At 40.8% G+C, this 16464-nt stretch overlaps 1 protein-coding gene across 2 annotated transcripts in view; it reads left to right on the top strand.

The window, feature by feature from the left end:
• ANKRD55 (ankyrin repeat domain 55) overlaps nucleotides 1-12119 on the top strand; it is a 127089-nt gene extending 114970 nt beyond the window's left edge. For both annotated transcript variants that reach the window (XM_060295425.1, XM_060295424.1), the window contains exons 10-12: nucleotides 638-1278; nucleotides 9110-9202; nucleotides 11671-12119. In XM_060295425.1, the coding sequence (XP_060151408.1) occupies nucleotides 638-1278; nucleotides 9110-9202; nucleotides 11671-11792 (856 nt within the window). In that variant the 3' untranslated portion in view covers nucleotides 11793-12119. The remainder of the gene's footprint in view (nucleotides 1-637; nucleotides 1279-9109; nucleotides 9203-11670) is intronic.
• The last annotated feature ends 4345 nt before the right edge of the window (nucleotides 12120-16464 follow it).

The raw sequence follows: 16464 nt of genomic DNA, 5'->3' as shown, positions 1-16464 counted from the left end.
AGCTGAAGCCCAGACAAAAGCTTCTCTCCTCGGCTTCCTTTAGTACACTTTTTCAATAGGAAATTTAGTAAAAGCTCAACAAGAAACAACACACAAACAGCATAAAATGGGCAGGCTTCCTATCAGAGCTCTGCCCAGATCACCTGGGATCCCTTTCAAAGAAAGCCTAAAATCACACTCCCCCGACATCTGCAACCTCCGCCCTGCTGCTGCTAGTTGAAGCCTGAAGGCCAAATGTACTCCACATTTGGCCTTCATCTCTTTGACTTAAAGCTTGCACTCCTACTGACTGTCCTTAAGAAGTGAGAACAGTAATACTTTGAGGTATTTTCAGCTTACTTAATCCCTGGGAGAAGACAAATTTTGAAAGGATAGTTCCTGAGGGAGCAGGTGAAATTTAACTAAGAAATGTTCTAACTGGACAGAGAACTGACCATGGCAAGGAAGGGGATGGCCAAGGAGGTTGTGAGTAGCTCTTGCACATCACCTTTGACTTGAGAGGGCTTCGAGTGTCTGTGGATGATCTCAGACAACCTGCTCAGGTGGATGGAATAGAGGGAGGTCTGTTGTGTGGTTACTGCTGGTGTCTCCACTTCCTGCCCTCACATAGCATCCTTGTTATTTTATATTCCCATAGAACAGAGCCTACTCGACCCCTTCCTTCCCAGAAGAGTAGACCCCAGAAGAAGGAGGGACGATTCAGCATGCTCAATCAAATCTTCTGCAGGAACAAAAAAGAAGAGCAGAGGGCCTATCAGAAAGATCACTGCAGGGACTGGCACAGGGCGGAGCCCACCTCGGAAGTTGATGACATCATCACCACCTTTGACAGCAACATGGATACCAACTGCCAAGAACAGCCTGGTGATCAGGTGGCTATGGTTGACTTTAAGAAGAGGACCTCAGAGAATTCAAAATATCACTTGCCAGAAAAGAAGCCTCTGGCCCATAAAGGACTTCCGCCAATCAGAACGCAGAGTCTCCCACCCATCACCCTAGGCCATAACTTCCTGACAGCCTCCCAGGGGGCCACTTCCCATGCTGGCCTGAGCTCTGGTACTCATCATGCTGCCCAGCAATCTCAGAAAAGCCGAAGTGAGCAGGATTTATTGAACAACAGAACTGGCTGCCAGGTATTGCTGGATAACCAGGTGTTCTATAAAGCTTGGACTGTGTCTTCTTCTGATAAGCTGCTAGACAGGTTGCTTACTGGCAGATCCAGTCACCAGGAGGTGTCAGGGCCGCCACATCTTCCTCATCTACATAATCCTTCATCAGGTAATGTCCCTGCTTCCTTCTTTCTCATTTCTGACAGATTCTATACAAGAAATGTGTTGTGTAGTCCTGGGTTAGGAACTGGAGTGACAGTAGGTGGCCTAGAGGACAGGGGCAGAATGGAAATGGGTGATTAGGCTACCTTTTTCCCTTGCGTGTACTGGCTTCAGGGTTTCCAGGCTATGGAAACAGTCTGCTTTTCCACCTCGAGAGCAATCGTCAAGTAAAAGTATGTGCCTTCTCATCTTATCTCATCGTAGCAGATATGTGTGGTGACTGGCAGATTAGAGCAGGAATATTACTATTTCCACTAGCAAGTATTCTTAAGCGGGGATACTTGGCAATATCACCTACGAGGGGTTGATTTGTTTGTGTGATTGTTTGTTTTTAAATCATGTGTTCGATGACCACTCCAGGACTACTGAACCAAGATCTTGGTGAGGCAAAAGGGAAAATGGCAATGCCTTCTATGTATACGTGTAGAAAGAGAACACATTCACACATGTGTGGCTCAGGTCTCCATACACACCAAAGGGTCACGTGGCAATTCTCCCTCCTGCCTCTTGCCCCAGCTACCGAGTACCCCTCATCCAAAGCTATGTTATTAATTTTTTGTTTACCTTCCAGAGATATTTTATACATATTTAAATATATATGTATATATACATTTTAAATAAGTGTATCACACTAAAGAATCTATATTTTTATACACATGCAAGCAATATATACGTACCTATTTTCCCATTTAACATTTGTGTTAAACAAATGTATCACACTAAAATTTTTATTTCTTTGTTAACGGCCCCCAGGTGATTCTGATGTATACCAGAGACTAAGAACTATCGTTCTAAAGCAGAGGCTGCAAAACAACTTCCAAAATCAGTTCATTACTAATGCAGTAATCAAGTGAATTAATTACTAGTTTTTAAAAATCATGAAGTTTGACATAAAAATTTAAAACTCCAGCTTCTCTTGAGAAGTTGAAAAGTCTGGCAACACTGAACCCAAATTTCACTTGGCAGTAACTGCCTGGATCTGAGTAACCACTATCCCCATCGACATCACTTGGACATCACTGTCCCCAGTTCAACCCAGTCTTCACCACTCTCCTGTATCTGTCCATGGAGTGTCAGTTGTTCTTTATCAACAAGTTTCTGTTGTTGTTTTGCTTATAGTAGGGTTAAGAGGAAAAATGATATATTGCTTGAACCATGTTTATTTCAGAAGTAGAAAAATGAAAGCCCAAGGGGGCTATGTATATTTTAAGAAGTAGAGGAGCACAGTATATCTTTGGAAATAAGGAATATTCCTTCCCGTTTAATATGCAGTATGAGTCTGGCTCTCCTCACTCATCTTCATGTGCCTGATGCCTGAAACCTGTGAGGTAGAGTATGGCTTCCCTCATACATATTTATATGTTTTTAAGCACAGGATAGATAGGAATAAACACATGAAGGCTATTTCCTGAGAAAAACTTCCCTCAAGATTTTACTTCCTCCACTAAGCACTGAAGCGTGGGTGGTTTTTACTTGTGTTCTGCAGAAGGGTGAGGAAGAAAAGATATTGATCTGCTGTCTTTGACACTTTGGTGGCCTCCAGGGCCTTGACTCAGCCTACTTTCTGGGGTTAGTCCTGTCTTGGCTAATATCTTCTTTTTGAAAATTTTTTGAAATTTGTGAAAGTCTTGTTCTTTTTCTGTTCCCAGGACAGCCTTGGGCTGTCTTTTCTATATCAGTTAGGATTGGGTTCATCTGCCTGTAACAGAAATCCAAAGTAACAGTGGCTTAAACAGCATAGAAGTTTATTGCTCTCATATGAAAGTAGTCGAAGGTGATGGTTCCCAGGTGCTTGGGGAATCCATGATCACCAGAGACCCAGGCTCCTTCCATCTCTATGCTCTACAACTTAACCTATGCCTTTCATCCTTTGCATCATTGCACATTTCATAATGTCTGACAGAGCAGGAGGAAGGAAGGGGGTGGGGCGGAAATGGATGTCCGCCAGCTGAATTAGCTCCCATTAATAAGTTATCTCCCATAAATTCCACAGTCTGCTTCCGTTTCGTTGGCCAGAACTTTAGTCACATGATCATGCCTATCTGCCCGGGAGACTGGGAATCGGATCCTTTTAACTGGGCACATGACCGTCCCTCCAAAATTGGATTTTTGTTTCTAGGAGGAAAAAGAGAATAGATATTGGATAGAGAGCTAGTAGATTCTGTCACATGTGCCATCTAAAACCTTCTATATTATTTAAAATAAAAAGAAATTCAATAAATTGGTTTGAGGATTTGTTTCACTTTTCCAATGAAGTAACTTGAAAAGTCCTATGGGGCAGAAAAGGAGAAGCAGAATTCTCCAAGGGAATGTCAAATAATTAGCCATGCCTGTACCAAAGCATTTATTTTTTCAACCAATTTTTTTTTGTAGATGTTGGGGGTAGGAGTTTATTAATTAATTTATTTATTTTTGCTGTGTTGCATCTTTGTTTCTGTGCGAGGGCTTTCTCTAGTTGTGGCAAGCGGGGGCCACTCTTCATTGCGGTGCGCGGGCCTCTCACTATTGCGGCCTCTCTTATTGCGGAGCACTGGCTTCAGACGCGCAGGCTCAGTAGTTGTGGCTCACGGGCCTAGTTGCTCCGCGGCATGTGGGATCCTCCCAGACCAGGGCTCGAACCTGTGTCCCCTGCATTAGCAGGCAGACTCTCAACCACTGCGCCACCAGGGAAGCCCCAACAACCAATGTTTTTGAATGCTGATAATAACTAGGAGCCATCCTAGGTAACTGAGTCATGACGAGATAAACTCCCAAGAATCTTTAGCCTATAAATGAACTTTAAGGTACATGGATTTGCTAAACTGATTATACAACTCACTTTAAATTGATTTTATTCTCATGTTTAGATACAAAATCATAAGTTTTAAACGGAAAGGACCTTAGTTCTTTCACTCATTCTTTAAAGGATAATGTCTATTATCCTGATTTATGAAGAGGCAGCACATCCAGTGGTTAAGAAAGGGATTCTTTTTTTTTTTCTTTTTTTTTTTTTGGCTGCACCACACCGCTTATGGGATTTAGTTCCCTGACCAGGAATCAAACGTGGGACCATGGCAGTGAAAGAGCCAGCTTCTAACCACTGGACTGCCAGGGAATTGCCCCAAGAGAGGGATTCTAAAGTCACACTATCTGGGTTCAAATTCTGACTCTCATTTACTTGCTGTTACTGAATCTCTCTGAGCCGTTGTTTCTTCATGTCAAAAATGGGAGGAAATACCTAACATGTAGGGCTGTGAGTTGCTGTTAAGATTAAACAAATTGATGCATATAAAATACTTAGAACAGTGATTGAGCATAGTACTATACACACATACACATTTGTGGGGTTTTTTTTTTTAGCTATGTGCCAGGCCCTATGCTAAGCGCTATGCCTTAGAGACAAGCTACAGATGGCCTTTGTTTAAAAGATGATGACATTTAAGTAAATGTGCTAGTCAGCTGCCTTTTTGCTCTCAGATCTAGTCTCTTCCCTCCAGCTCTACTTTGTATCTCAGGAAACTACACTTTCCAGGCTCCCTTGCAACTGCTTCCAGGTACTTTTGGCCAAGTACCAAGAGGCACTGGCAATAGAGTAAGAGCAGGAGAAAGAGGAAAACAAGTGTGGTTCTACACAGTGTCCCTCTGCTTCCTATGGATTCTCCAACAGGGCTTCCAATTCCTCCCACTTCCTCCACAAAGCCCCTCACTCTGTGGTTCTGGCTCCCACTAGCTTCTGAGCCTTGGTGATACCAACTCTTCCCCTTATCACTCCAGCCTAGACGTGGTTGCATCTTCCTGCTGTGGTTAATCTCTGGATTGTCCTTCTACCCTGTCCTCTGGCTTCTCACCTTTTCCACCAACCAGTATAACCACCTTTCTGTATGAAATTCCCTCTGTTTCAAGGCCTAAAGAAGTCTCTATTTTCCTGAATGAGCCCTGATTGATAAGGCAAGACATGTCATCTCTCTCGGCTACAGTTTTCCTACCCTCTGGATACAGAGTCTGGGACCATTTTGTTTCATGAGGCCCTTTCCAGTTATAATTTACATGGCCTAGAATCTGCTCAGTCTTACAACTAATTGTTCTGAATATATCACTAAGGACATATTCAGAACTTGAACCCAGACCTCCTAAATAGGAAGTTATCCCATGGCAATGTACATATTTCTCTCTTTAAGTCTCAAAGTCCAGTTTGTTAGTATGCTTACCAAATTACCTACAATGTGATCTTCTTAGAAATTACACTGTACTCCCCAAAATAAAAAGATTTCTCTCTGCCTTATAGATTTTATTTTTGTGAATATTTTTTAACCCAATTTGAGGTGTTGTTTTTAGAACTGCTGAAGCTTCCAGAGTACAGTTGGGAGGGTTCACTTAAGGGGTTCAAGTTGTTAGTCTAGGCAGGTTGAAACTCGGTAGATTTCTACACTGAGCTCCCATACTTGATTTGAAACCTAAAGTAGCAAAGCATTTGGATACTATAAATCATACCACAGCACCACTGCCTTGAACTTGGATGGCCCCTTTACTTTGGATTTTCTCTTTTCCCACCCTGGGTTTAGTAGAAATAATATGGGCTAGCAGTGATTGCTACCGTTTGAATTCCAGGCAGCTAATGTCCTGTGCTTACATCAGCAGCCCTGAACATTTAGCTCTAATGATTATTGCTTAACATTTATTGAGACCTGTCACTGGGCTAGATGGAGAGAGATGCGGGATGAGGCACTTAACTTAATGAGGGAATTTGGAGCACATCAGCTTAATTCATTGAGAGCAGCTTTCAGAGAAAATTGAACAGAAAGCTCTGTGGTGTTTGCTACCAGCCTGGTTATTTGCAGGCTATCACAAGGAAGCTAACAAAGTGTTTGCTTCCTTTCTCCCTCAAGAGAGAACTTTCTTCTCCAGAATTTTCTAGAGTATCCCCCCAACAACGCACTCTCCTCCTCAGGTCTGATAGTAGGTAGGTCTGATGCTGTGACCACCTCTGTTTAAACCCATCAGAAGCTTTGCATCTTGACAGGACGAAGGCCAGATTCTTTAGCTGGCAAACAAAGTCCTCCCAACATGGCCTGGCCTCACTTCCCATTCTCAACTTCTGCACCTCCCGTCTCAAATCCTTTCCTCCCACCCCCCATCCCCTTGAACAGTTCCGTGAATATCTCTCAGTTCCTATACAACTACATACCTTTTTACTCTATGACATCTTTGCCCATGTTATTTTTATCCACTGTGTGCTTGACAGATTCCTACAATCTTTAAAGAACCAGCCTAAAACTTGCCTCCTATGTAGAAGTTACCCTGACTGCTGTAGGAGGTGTGACCCATTTTTACTATCCATCATAAAGGAATATCTCTGCCTTATTAAGCCTCCTCTGGGGCAGTGAACCACATACTTCCCCTTCAACAGCACTGCTGGAGAGGAATTTTTATCCCCATTTTAGAGATGAAGAAATCGAGGAGTAGAGTGGTTAGCCCACCGGCCTAAGGTCACAGAGCTTGCTAGGAAGTAGCAGAGCAGATGGTCAAGCGAGGTCTATGGAATTCAAGACACACTGACCTCTGATACCCTCACAGCACTACTCATGGCCTTCGAAAGTACAACTTTACCTGTCTCTCTTCCCATCAGCCCCTCCTGAGCACCTTGCCTTCTGTTTGTACTCTAGGCTCTGGAATACAGTGAGTTTGCCATAGATGAGTGCTGAATTATTATTAATCTTCATTCACTTCTGTTTCCTCATTTAATGATGAAAACGTTTCCTGCCTTTTTATTCTAAGACAGTGGTCCTCAACCCTGTCCCCACAGGCTGGACACTCCCTGAAGGTGCCTACAGCACAGATAAGAGAACTTTGGACTATGCACATTCTGCCTTGTCCTTCAAAACTGAGCAAAATGCCAGTGTGGAAAAAAGTTTAACTCTCCTCCCACCTCCTCCCAAATCACTGCTGAAGTCCTTCTCTGCCACTTCTCCCATCCTATCAATATTGCTTTGGCCCCTAAGGAGGCAGGATAGTGTGGATTTTAGGTCCAGAGCCTGGCTGACACTTCCCATCATGTGATCTTGCAGACAATTTAGAACTTCTCCAAGCCACAGTGTCCTCATTTGTATAATGGGGATGATAATAGTCTCTATCTCACAAGGGAAGGTGATTGTTAGGATTAAATGAGACTATGCCTACAGCAGTTAGTCTAGCCCTTGACAATAGTAAGTGCTCAATATGCATTATCCATAATTATCATTATCTCATTTTTGGTTTTGCAAATTTCTGCTCAAGTGTTCATGGATGAATAATCAGGTATGAGCTGATATGGGTTTTATTGTAATTCTACTTAGGAATGTTTTCTTTTAAATAATGGCTTGTGAGGTTATTTAACCTTCAGAGTTCAAAGGAATAAAAATATAATGGCAAAATGTCCACCAAGGAGACTAGAAATTTTGCTTACTATTCATCAAATGACATCAAATGACACTGCTCAGATGACTGCCCCTGCAAATCTACCACTGGACTCACCGAAGCAGATGGGAGGTGGATCATGGCTAATGCTTTTTTTCCCCTGTTCTAAGGACTGCTTTACCCAAACGGAAGACTTAAACCCTATGAGTGTTGCTGTAGTGATTCTGGTTCCTACTAGACTACTAAACAAAAAGATCAAATGAATACGTGCCCCACTGTCCAGGAGATCATGTTAAACATGCCACAGAATAACACTGTAATAATTGCTAATGTTTATTGTTTACTCTATAAGCTAAATGCTTTACCTTTGTTCTCCTAATCTTTATGACAACTGAAAAAGACAGATAAAATTATTTTCAGCATTTTACATGTGAGGAAATTAAGATTTAGAGACAGAACATCACTTGCCCAAGTTGGGAATTAAGCCTAATCCTGTCTGACCCCAGAGCCCAAACTCCTATTTATTATACCATTTGGTCAACTTGTTAAATGGACTTAACTTTTGTGTAGTCCCTTCTATTTTCAGGTGTTTGGAACATCCATCTCTTGTAATCAGTCATGTGCTAATAAATGTTTAATAGGTGGCTCTTCAGAGAAAAATCAGTACTTGCTAATTTCCCTGATGTAAATATTCCCACCATGGCTGATGTCAAGCCACCAAGTATGATGTAAACCAGCTCACAAAATTCCTGAAAATTTAAGAGCTGTTATGCATAGCTCCAGCATAACTCTACTGGTCATCTAAATTAGATCATCCAGATCTCCCAAGCGCTTTCACTCAGCTCCCATCTTCTAGATCAGTGTGTTTCAATCCTGGATTCACAACAGAATCACCTGGGAGCTGACAAAACTCTGGCATCCTATCCCAGCCCCAGAGATACTCATTTATTTGGTGTGGTGTTTAGCCAGAGTAGCATCTTTTTTTAACTCCTCAGATAATTTCTCTGTGCAGCCAGGAGTAAGAAACACAGCTCTAGAAGAATATATCCTACTCATCACCCACTCATTCAACCCAGATTGACCAATATGTGATACACTAATACCCTATGTTATTTTTCAAACTTTTAAGTTTTGTAGAGTGCATGGCCAACTGTGCTTGTTTATAAAATTGTATTTAAATAGTTTACTCAAGAAATGATTTCTGATACCTTTTCCTTTCATTTAAACAGTGACTGGCATGTGATAGAAACTGAATATGGTAGAGCTATTAGTATTTTGTTGTTGTTGTTGTTAACATCATAAATTTCATGATCTATAACAACCTTTATGATTCTTTTATCCATTGGATTTTATAATTTGCCCTTGGTTGAGTCTCATATGATTGATGCAAATATGTTTGTCCCCAGGACAAAATTTTCAGCATCTCTCCCCAAACAGACCTAAAATCTGGGATCTTCCTTTCACCCGGAACAACCTGGCTCCCCTACCAGACCAAAAATGTAAGTATTTTGAATTTTCCTCGGCTTCCTTTGCAAAGGTTAACACTGTTAACACGTCTAGACAGGGCTAAATGTTATTTTGGTTTACTTTCATTTTTTTCAAGAGAACATCAGGCGCCCAACCCTGTACATTACAGGAAAATAAAATAGAGACAGTCTTCAAAGCTTCATCCAACATGGTAATGCTTGTTTAAAAATAAACTCCCTCCCTTGAGGAATTTTTATGTTTGGACTATAAAAACAATAACAGACGTTTATTTTGCTATGTACTATTTAATGTCTTTAATGCTTTAAAAATTCTTCTCTTAAGACTGGCTTCCTGACATTTACCTGTCTGGAAAAATTTAAAAATTAAATTTAAAAATTTTAAAAATTCTTCTCTTAAGACTGGCTTTAAAAATTCTTTAAAAATTCTTCTCTTTAAAAATTCTTCTCTTAAGACTGGCTTCCTGACATTGTTTTCCTTACTATGTTGGACAGATAGAAATGTGTCTTACCTCTGCACTCACAGGTTAATGCATTCCTAAGCAGAAAGGAATAATCAAGTAGATGCTGTTCATCAGTTTTACTGTTAGCGTTATTTTATGCAAAACTTCTCACAATATAAACTGTTAATATATTCCATTCACCAAGTGATCAAGTTTGCCTGTGCCTAAGTATTATCTGGGGTCCTTGTTATAAAGGGGATTCCTGAGCCCCATGCCTAGAAATTTGGAGATTGTAAATCCTTATATCTGTACTCTGAGGCAGTAGAGATGAGAAAACTGAGTCCAGAGAGGTCACATAACTTGCCCGTTATTTAGGTAGTAAGTAGCAGAGCCAGAAGCAGAATTACAGGATGCCGAGTCAGCTGTCACATGAAACAGGTGATACTTATTGGATTTTTTTTTTTTTTTTTTTTTGGCTGCGTTGGGTCTTCGTTGCTGCGCTCGGGCTTTTTCTCTGGTTGCAGCGAGCGGGGGCTACTCTTCATTGTGGTGCACAGGCTTCTCATTGCAGTGGCTTCTCTTGTTGCGGAGCATGGGCTCTAGGCACGTGGGCTTCACTAGTTGTGGTACGTGAGCTCAGTAGTTGTGGCTCGCGGGCTCTAGAGCGCAGGCTCAGCAGCTGTGGCGCACGGGCCCAGTTGCTCCGCAGCATGTGGGATCCTCCCAGACCAAGGCTCGAACCCATGTCCCCTGCATTGGCAGACGGACTCTCAACCACTGCACCACCAGGAAAGCCCCTACTCACTGGATTTTAATTTCCTTCCTTCCTGTTCTTCCTATCCCAACCCACTCTTTTATAACATGTACTCAAGCACTTGTGTGCACATACACACACACTCTCTCTCTCTCTCTCTCTCTCTCTCCCCCCACATCTTCTTAATTGCAGAGGTTAGATGATTTAGAAGCTGCCCTATTTAAGACAAGTTCCTTAACCTTTCTGTACTTCAGTTTCTTCACTTAGCTTATAAGAGAAGTTCAACCTGATAAGACTGTTGAGAGGATTAAATGAGATAATGTACATAAAACCCTTTGCATCTGTTTGCACAGAGTAAACATCCAATATATTTTTTATGCCCCAGGCTACAGTTCAGATGGGACAAAGCAAGAGTTCTAGAACCCTTTAGGTACAACCCTGTCTTCTTTCAGCTAAGGGAAGGGAGAGGTAGAGATTTGTCCAAGGTCACACACAGAGTTAGTAGCACAAACCAAGATCTCTGCCTGGACAGATTATTTCCTTTGCCCTTACTAATTTGTCTAAAGGGAGAGTTTTGGATGGTGTGAATTCAATCATTGAATGAAATTCAAGTCTGACCTTGTCTTTAAGCAGAAATGTAGTCACAAAGACATCTGATTGTCTTTGTAGTCACAAAAACATCTAACACTCATCTAAATGTAGTCACAAAGACATCTAACACTCAGCCTTGAATCCTGGTGTGGCTTGGGGAAGCCAAAGTAATGGGATTTTCTTTGGCAGAACCCAGGGGCTTTGCTTTTCACAATTAAATTTAAGGAGACGGGAAGATAAAGATCTTTGATCAACTGTAGCTCTATGAAAACGAAGTGGAAAGGTGCAGTGCTTTTCCTAAAAGAAACCTGAGAACCTTTTGACTTTTGCATAAAAGCACAGTACAAACGTCTTGGGGCTTATTTAGAGCCTTGTGCTGACCTGGCCATCAAGGTCTACACCACCCTAGGAAAAGAAGGCTCTGCTAGGCACGAACAGCCTGATCAATCATGTTTTGATCAAACTTGGCCCCACCTTGTATTTGTGCATATTTGGCATCCCTGACTACATGTGGTAAGCCTGAATAGATAGATAGATAGATATGGCTTTCTCCTGCAGTTTAGCTCTCCCCAAGAAAAGCTTCTTAGAAGGGCCTCCATTCCTTCAGAAATAACACAGTTCTACTGCCATCATTCCTTGTGAGACTCTGAGAGATGCAAACCTTGAAAGTTTTTCATTCTATTCTTTCCTCCCAGTTCTATCTGGAGAACCTCTATGGACAAACCGAGTGCTTCCTGCTATTCCAAGCCAGCGGGGACACAGCCCACCAGCTGAAGAGAGTGAAAACTCTGCCAGTTCCACCAATGATGAAAATTAATCAGTGACTGTGGGTCACTGATTGTAAAAATATAGATTATATATATTTTCAACTGTCAAAGGATAAGATCACTTTGTAAGAACAAAGACTAATTTAGTAAATTGCATTCTGTAAGCCATTCATGGTTTTACAACTCAAAATTCTTTGTTCCAAATAAGCACTTAGAATCTTTGTGCATATATTGTGAGTTTCCATGACCTCTACATGCCAAAATAAAAAGTCACAACATGTTATCATCAGGGAAACTTAGCTGTGTTTGGTGGCATGTTTGCTGGTTTTATTGAATGATTTTATGTTTTTAAAAAATGTATGCTTTGCTGAATAAAAAAGAAAGCACATTCCATACATGTTTTTTACATTTATTGCAATTCTACTTTGGACTAACAAAACTTAATTAAAATTAAATTAGTAAATTTCTTTAATCAGTCAGTGTTTATGGCTTTTAAGTGTATAATCATCTGCAAAGTATTTTCTAACATTGTTAACTCCTGGCTAGAGCCCAAATCACTTAACAATGTTTATGTATCTTCTTTGTTATTTGATTATTTCCACCTATTGTCACTTTCAGATATGATTGATTGTTCTGATACTGAGAAGATCATGTGAGTTGGAAAGGTCTACATCCTGCCCTAACAGAATGAAATAGACATTCCTCATACATTCCTCAAATACTCTACATATTTAATCATTCTTTTTTCTGTTTCAAAATAAAGGTCTCTGCCTACTCAAGACATTCCCATACTTATGACGTAGCAAACTTTGAAAGACTACTACTAACTGCAGATCTCCCTACTAAGATGTTTGTGTATTGTTTGGATTGAAAGTTCAAGGTTTAGCCATATAAGATCATAGTCACTCCATGTTATTTCCAAGCCTGCATGTTATTCAGCAAATATCTCAAGTACAACATTACCATTTTATGTTAGTATTATTTATTTAGGGAGATCAGACTGTGCCATTAACTAAATAGAGCTCCTCTGAGGTCAAATCACAGTTATTTGGCTTTGCACTTCTAGAAATGTGTACAATACCTAGAACATGCTTAGCCACTCATTCAACTAATTTTTTTTTTTAGGAAAGAAGGAAGGGAAGGAAGTAGGGAGATAGGGAGTTGGCAAGGTAGAGAGATGTAAGAAGTGATAATAGAAGAAGTTAGTAGTCCACAGTCTCATTTTGCTAATGATAGTTATCTGAATCGGGGATTATAAAAGGGAAAGCCTATGGATCAACCTCCCAAGCTAGACAGTAGCTAGAGGCAGAGCAAATCCTGGTGCAAATGGAAGAGCTCTCAGGACATAGATTCTGAAGGGTTTCTTTTTTTTTCTTTCTTTCTTTCTTCCTTTTTTTTGGGGGGGGGGGGCTATTTTTATCTTTGAAGAATCATTCTTTGTAAGTATCAGTTAGGCTGTTCAGCTGTGTCACCTAGCTACTTCTGAATCCATGTCCATCCACAAGTAGATACCTGGCCCTACACTACCTAGACTAGCTGGTATAGCTTAGCCTCTGCTTTAGTAATAAACCCCAAAATCTCATTGGCTAACACGATTTTTTTTCTCATTCACGATACATGTCCCATTTCCAACTGGCAGAGTTGGCTGATGTAGATTCCATTTCAACTTGTACTTCCTTCATCACCAAAATAGAGAAAATCAGAGGTGAGTCTCATTACTTCCTCTCACATTTTATTTGCCAAATTAAGTCATATGGGCATGCCTAACTTCAAAGGGGATAGAGAAATGCAATCCTTCCGTTTGTGTCAGGAAAGGGGAGAATTAGAATATTTATGAATTATTCAAAAGATTACCACACTAACAAAAACTCAGGCCCTAAGAGATCACCAAGTGTATAGCTAAGAGGTCAAAGCAATAAATCAAAACAAAACGAAACACCCCTGTATAAAACCCACTATTCCCCCAACACTTGCAGTTATATATACGCACACAGAATCTTCTAATGTTGGGCCTTTCCATCCAAGTTGATATAACAATCTTTGCTTAGCTACGAAAAAGTAATGTACTGCCCACTACCACCTCTTTAAATAGAGCAGCTATCCTTTTGTCTCTAGGTAAAGTTGCTTGTTTAGGGTAGAGTCTTCCTTGGCCAATATTTTACTAACCAAATCAGAGGTATTCACCAAGTTGTGCCCAACTTTAAAAAATTATCAAGCAACTTTTTCTTCTAAAATGATTTTTTTTGTTGTTCTTTTACCACTTATATTTCCCTTCATTGCTAAGGATCATAACTTTGCATACATTATTTCATTTGGATCTTTACATCAACCTATATCCCCCAAGTACAGACAAGGAACCAACGCAGAGAGTAATAAGTAATTTGCCCAATGCAACACAGCTAATGCAGGCATACCTTGGTGATATTGCAGATCCAGCTCCAGACCACCATAATAAAGTGAATATTGCTCTCATTTTTCTTAGTCTGTGGACCACTAGCAGTTGCAAGGTGATTTACCATTCACTGTTAATAAAATTTTTGCTAGGGTTTTATTAACAAGACATTTCCTGTTTTTTACATATTAATGTGATAGCTACCTTTGTCCTTCTGGTGACAGCTATGCCAGACGAACATGCTGACTGGAAGCTCTTCGGCTTTTGATACAATTTATTCATCGACTTCCCAGATTTGGCCTCTGGAGATGTCCTGGAACTCATTCAGCTGCCCAAAAGACCAAGGTTGGACTAAAACAGAGGTCAGAATGGGAAGGTATTCACTTTGAAGAACAGTAGTTTTGCTAGCGACCTACAGTTTGTTGACAGTCTTCATCTACCGGTATTAGTGTTTCTATCTCAATGTCTGGGAAATATGTGGTTCTGATAGAATTTCCTGATTTTAAAATATCATTTTCCCCTGAAAGCAATAAGAATGTCTAGCTACTGCATGTGAGAGCTGCTATCATGTTCCCTTAATTTAGTTTTTGACTTGAGTGTTGTATTTCATGCTAAGGTTAAATATGTTCCTTCTTAATTACCCCATTTAAGCCCATGGTGGATTCCAAAGGGTTGTTTTCAAAAGACCACTTTTAAAATGCCAGGATACACTTGCTTAGAGACATGCCTCAGTACACTCAAAGAGTAGGGGCAAAATCAAAATCAATGGTTATGTTTGTCTTTCTGGGAGGCACTATATTTCTAATCAGTCACTTGGCATGGGTTTCTAAAATCATATTGTATGTCAAGCTGTGACCTAGTAGAGTTGGAAGGGATAATAAGCTGGACTCACAGGAGTCTATTTATATCGGCTTAATTCTAGGAAGATGAGAGCCTTAGAGTTAAGTGTTTACCGGAAGAAATTACTGAAGGGAACTAAGGAAAATGAGGGGAAAAAACTGTACCTTCCAAAAACTCTGGTTTAGCACAGATTACTGGCTTGGTGGGCTCTTCCTACAAATATTAACTGTAGCTCCACTTTGCCTGGATGGCAGATAGTCTGAATAAATAAATCCAGAAAGGAGGCTATGCCAAAGGTATACCACACCTATGAAATTTCTGGAGCAGGAATACAGTTGTTGGGGAATTATGTATGTGGACCATGGGACTAGAGAGACTTCATTACTAAGCCCTGCTCTGCCATTGGTATTGTATTGAACCAAACACTAACTGTATTTGAAAGTATAGCTTATTCAAGCTGCTGAGCTAGATGACAAGAGCAGTTTCTGAAAGTATGTAAGAAAAGAACAATAAACGGAAGGTGAAGCCAATCAACATTATAGTTTACAGCTAGAAGGAAGCTATGAGAGGAGTTTTTGCAGATCTATATGATGAAACCAAGCAAGCCTTTGAATTCAAGAAAAGCTGAAAATCAAGGCACTGTTCTCGCATGTCTAAGTAGTTTACTCTAAGATATCTATCCCATGTTCTCCGAACAAATGACTTGGGGCAAGGGGGAAGTGGGGGGCAAGGGGCATGTAATACAAAGAAAAAATGAATTGAAAACATTTAGGGTCTTTTCCCTCCCTTGAATCTCTAGCCCCTGAGAGCTAGCCCATTAAATCTCCATCATAGGGAGTTTAGCAATCACCGTCTTCCCTTTGCCACATCCTGTCTTCACCTATGGATGAAGATGCAAGCTTCCATAAAGCCCTTTGTATGATTCTAATAAAGGCTTATAAAATGAATAAGATTTTGCTTTCATGGATGTGCTGGAGCTAGGTCTTACCTGCTTGCAAGATTTGATTATTGAATCTAATATTCAGGAGTTTTGTGAACATTGGTGGCTTGGCACTGGCCATGGTGGGAACATTTACACCATGAAAATTGGCAAACACTACAAATCAGTGCTTTCTTTTATTTGAGATCTAGTTTACCAGCACACCAATAGGTGTAACATTTGGGAGGAAAGCTTTCAGGATTAAGAGCACTTAAAAAAATTGTTTTCTGCAAAATGCTTTCTTGTTTCTGTTTGGTTCACGACTTGGGAGAGAGCTTCAGCATGGTTTAAAAGCTGCCTACTGACTGCAGGAAAAGGCTCAGGCAGAAGCTTTGACACCAGAGGAATGACCAAGGGGCCCCTCCAGAAGAAGGCCACTGGGCTCCAGAGGCTCCTAGTTGTATTTGAGGGTGAGCCTTTCCAAGAGACACTCATCCAGCCTAACCTGGGGGCTGGCCAGCCTGTGAGGTTAGTCAGGTGGTTGCCCACCTTCTTGATGAGTTTCCCCTCC

This window comes from Globicephala melas, chromosome 3, assembly GCF_963455315.2.
Source record: "Globicephala melas chromosome 3, mGloMel1.2, whole genome shotgun sequence".
In the NCBI taxonomy this organism is placed as follows: domain Eukaryota; kingdom Metazoa; phylum Chordata; class Mammalia; order Artiodactyla; family Delphinidae; genus Globicephala; species Globicephala melas.
Note: the sequence above shows the minus strand (reverse complement) of the source record. Positions and strands in the feature narration are given on the sequence as shown.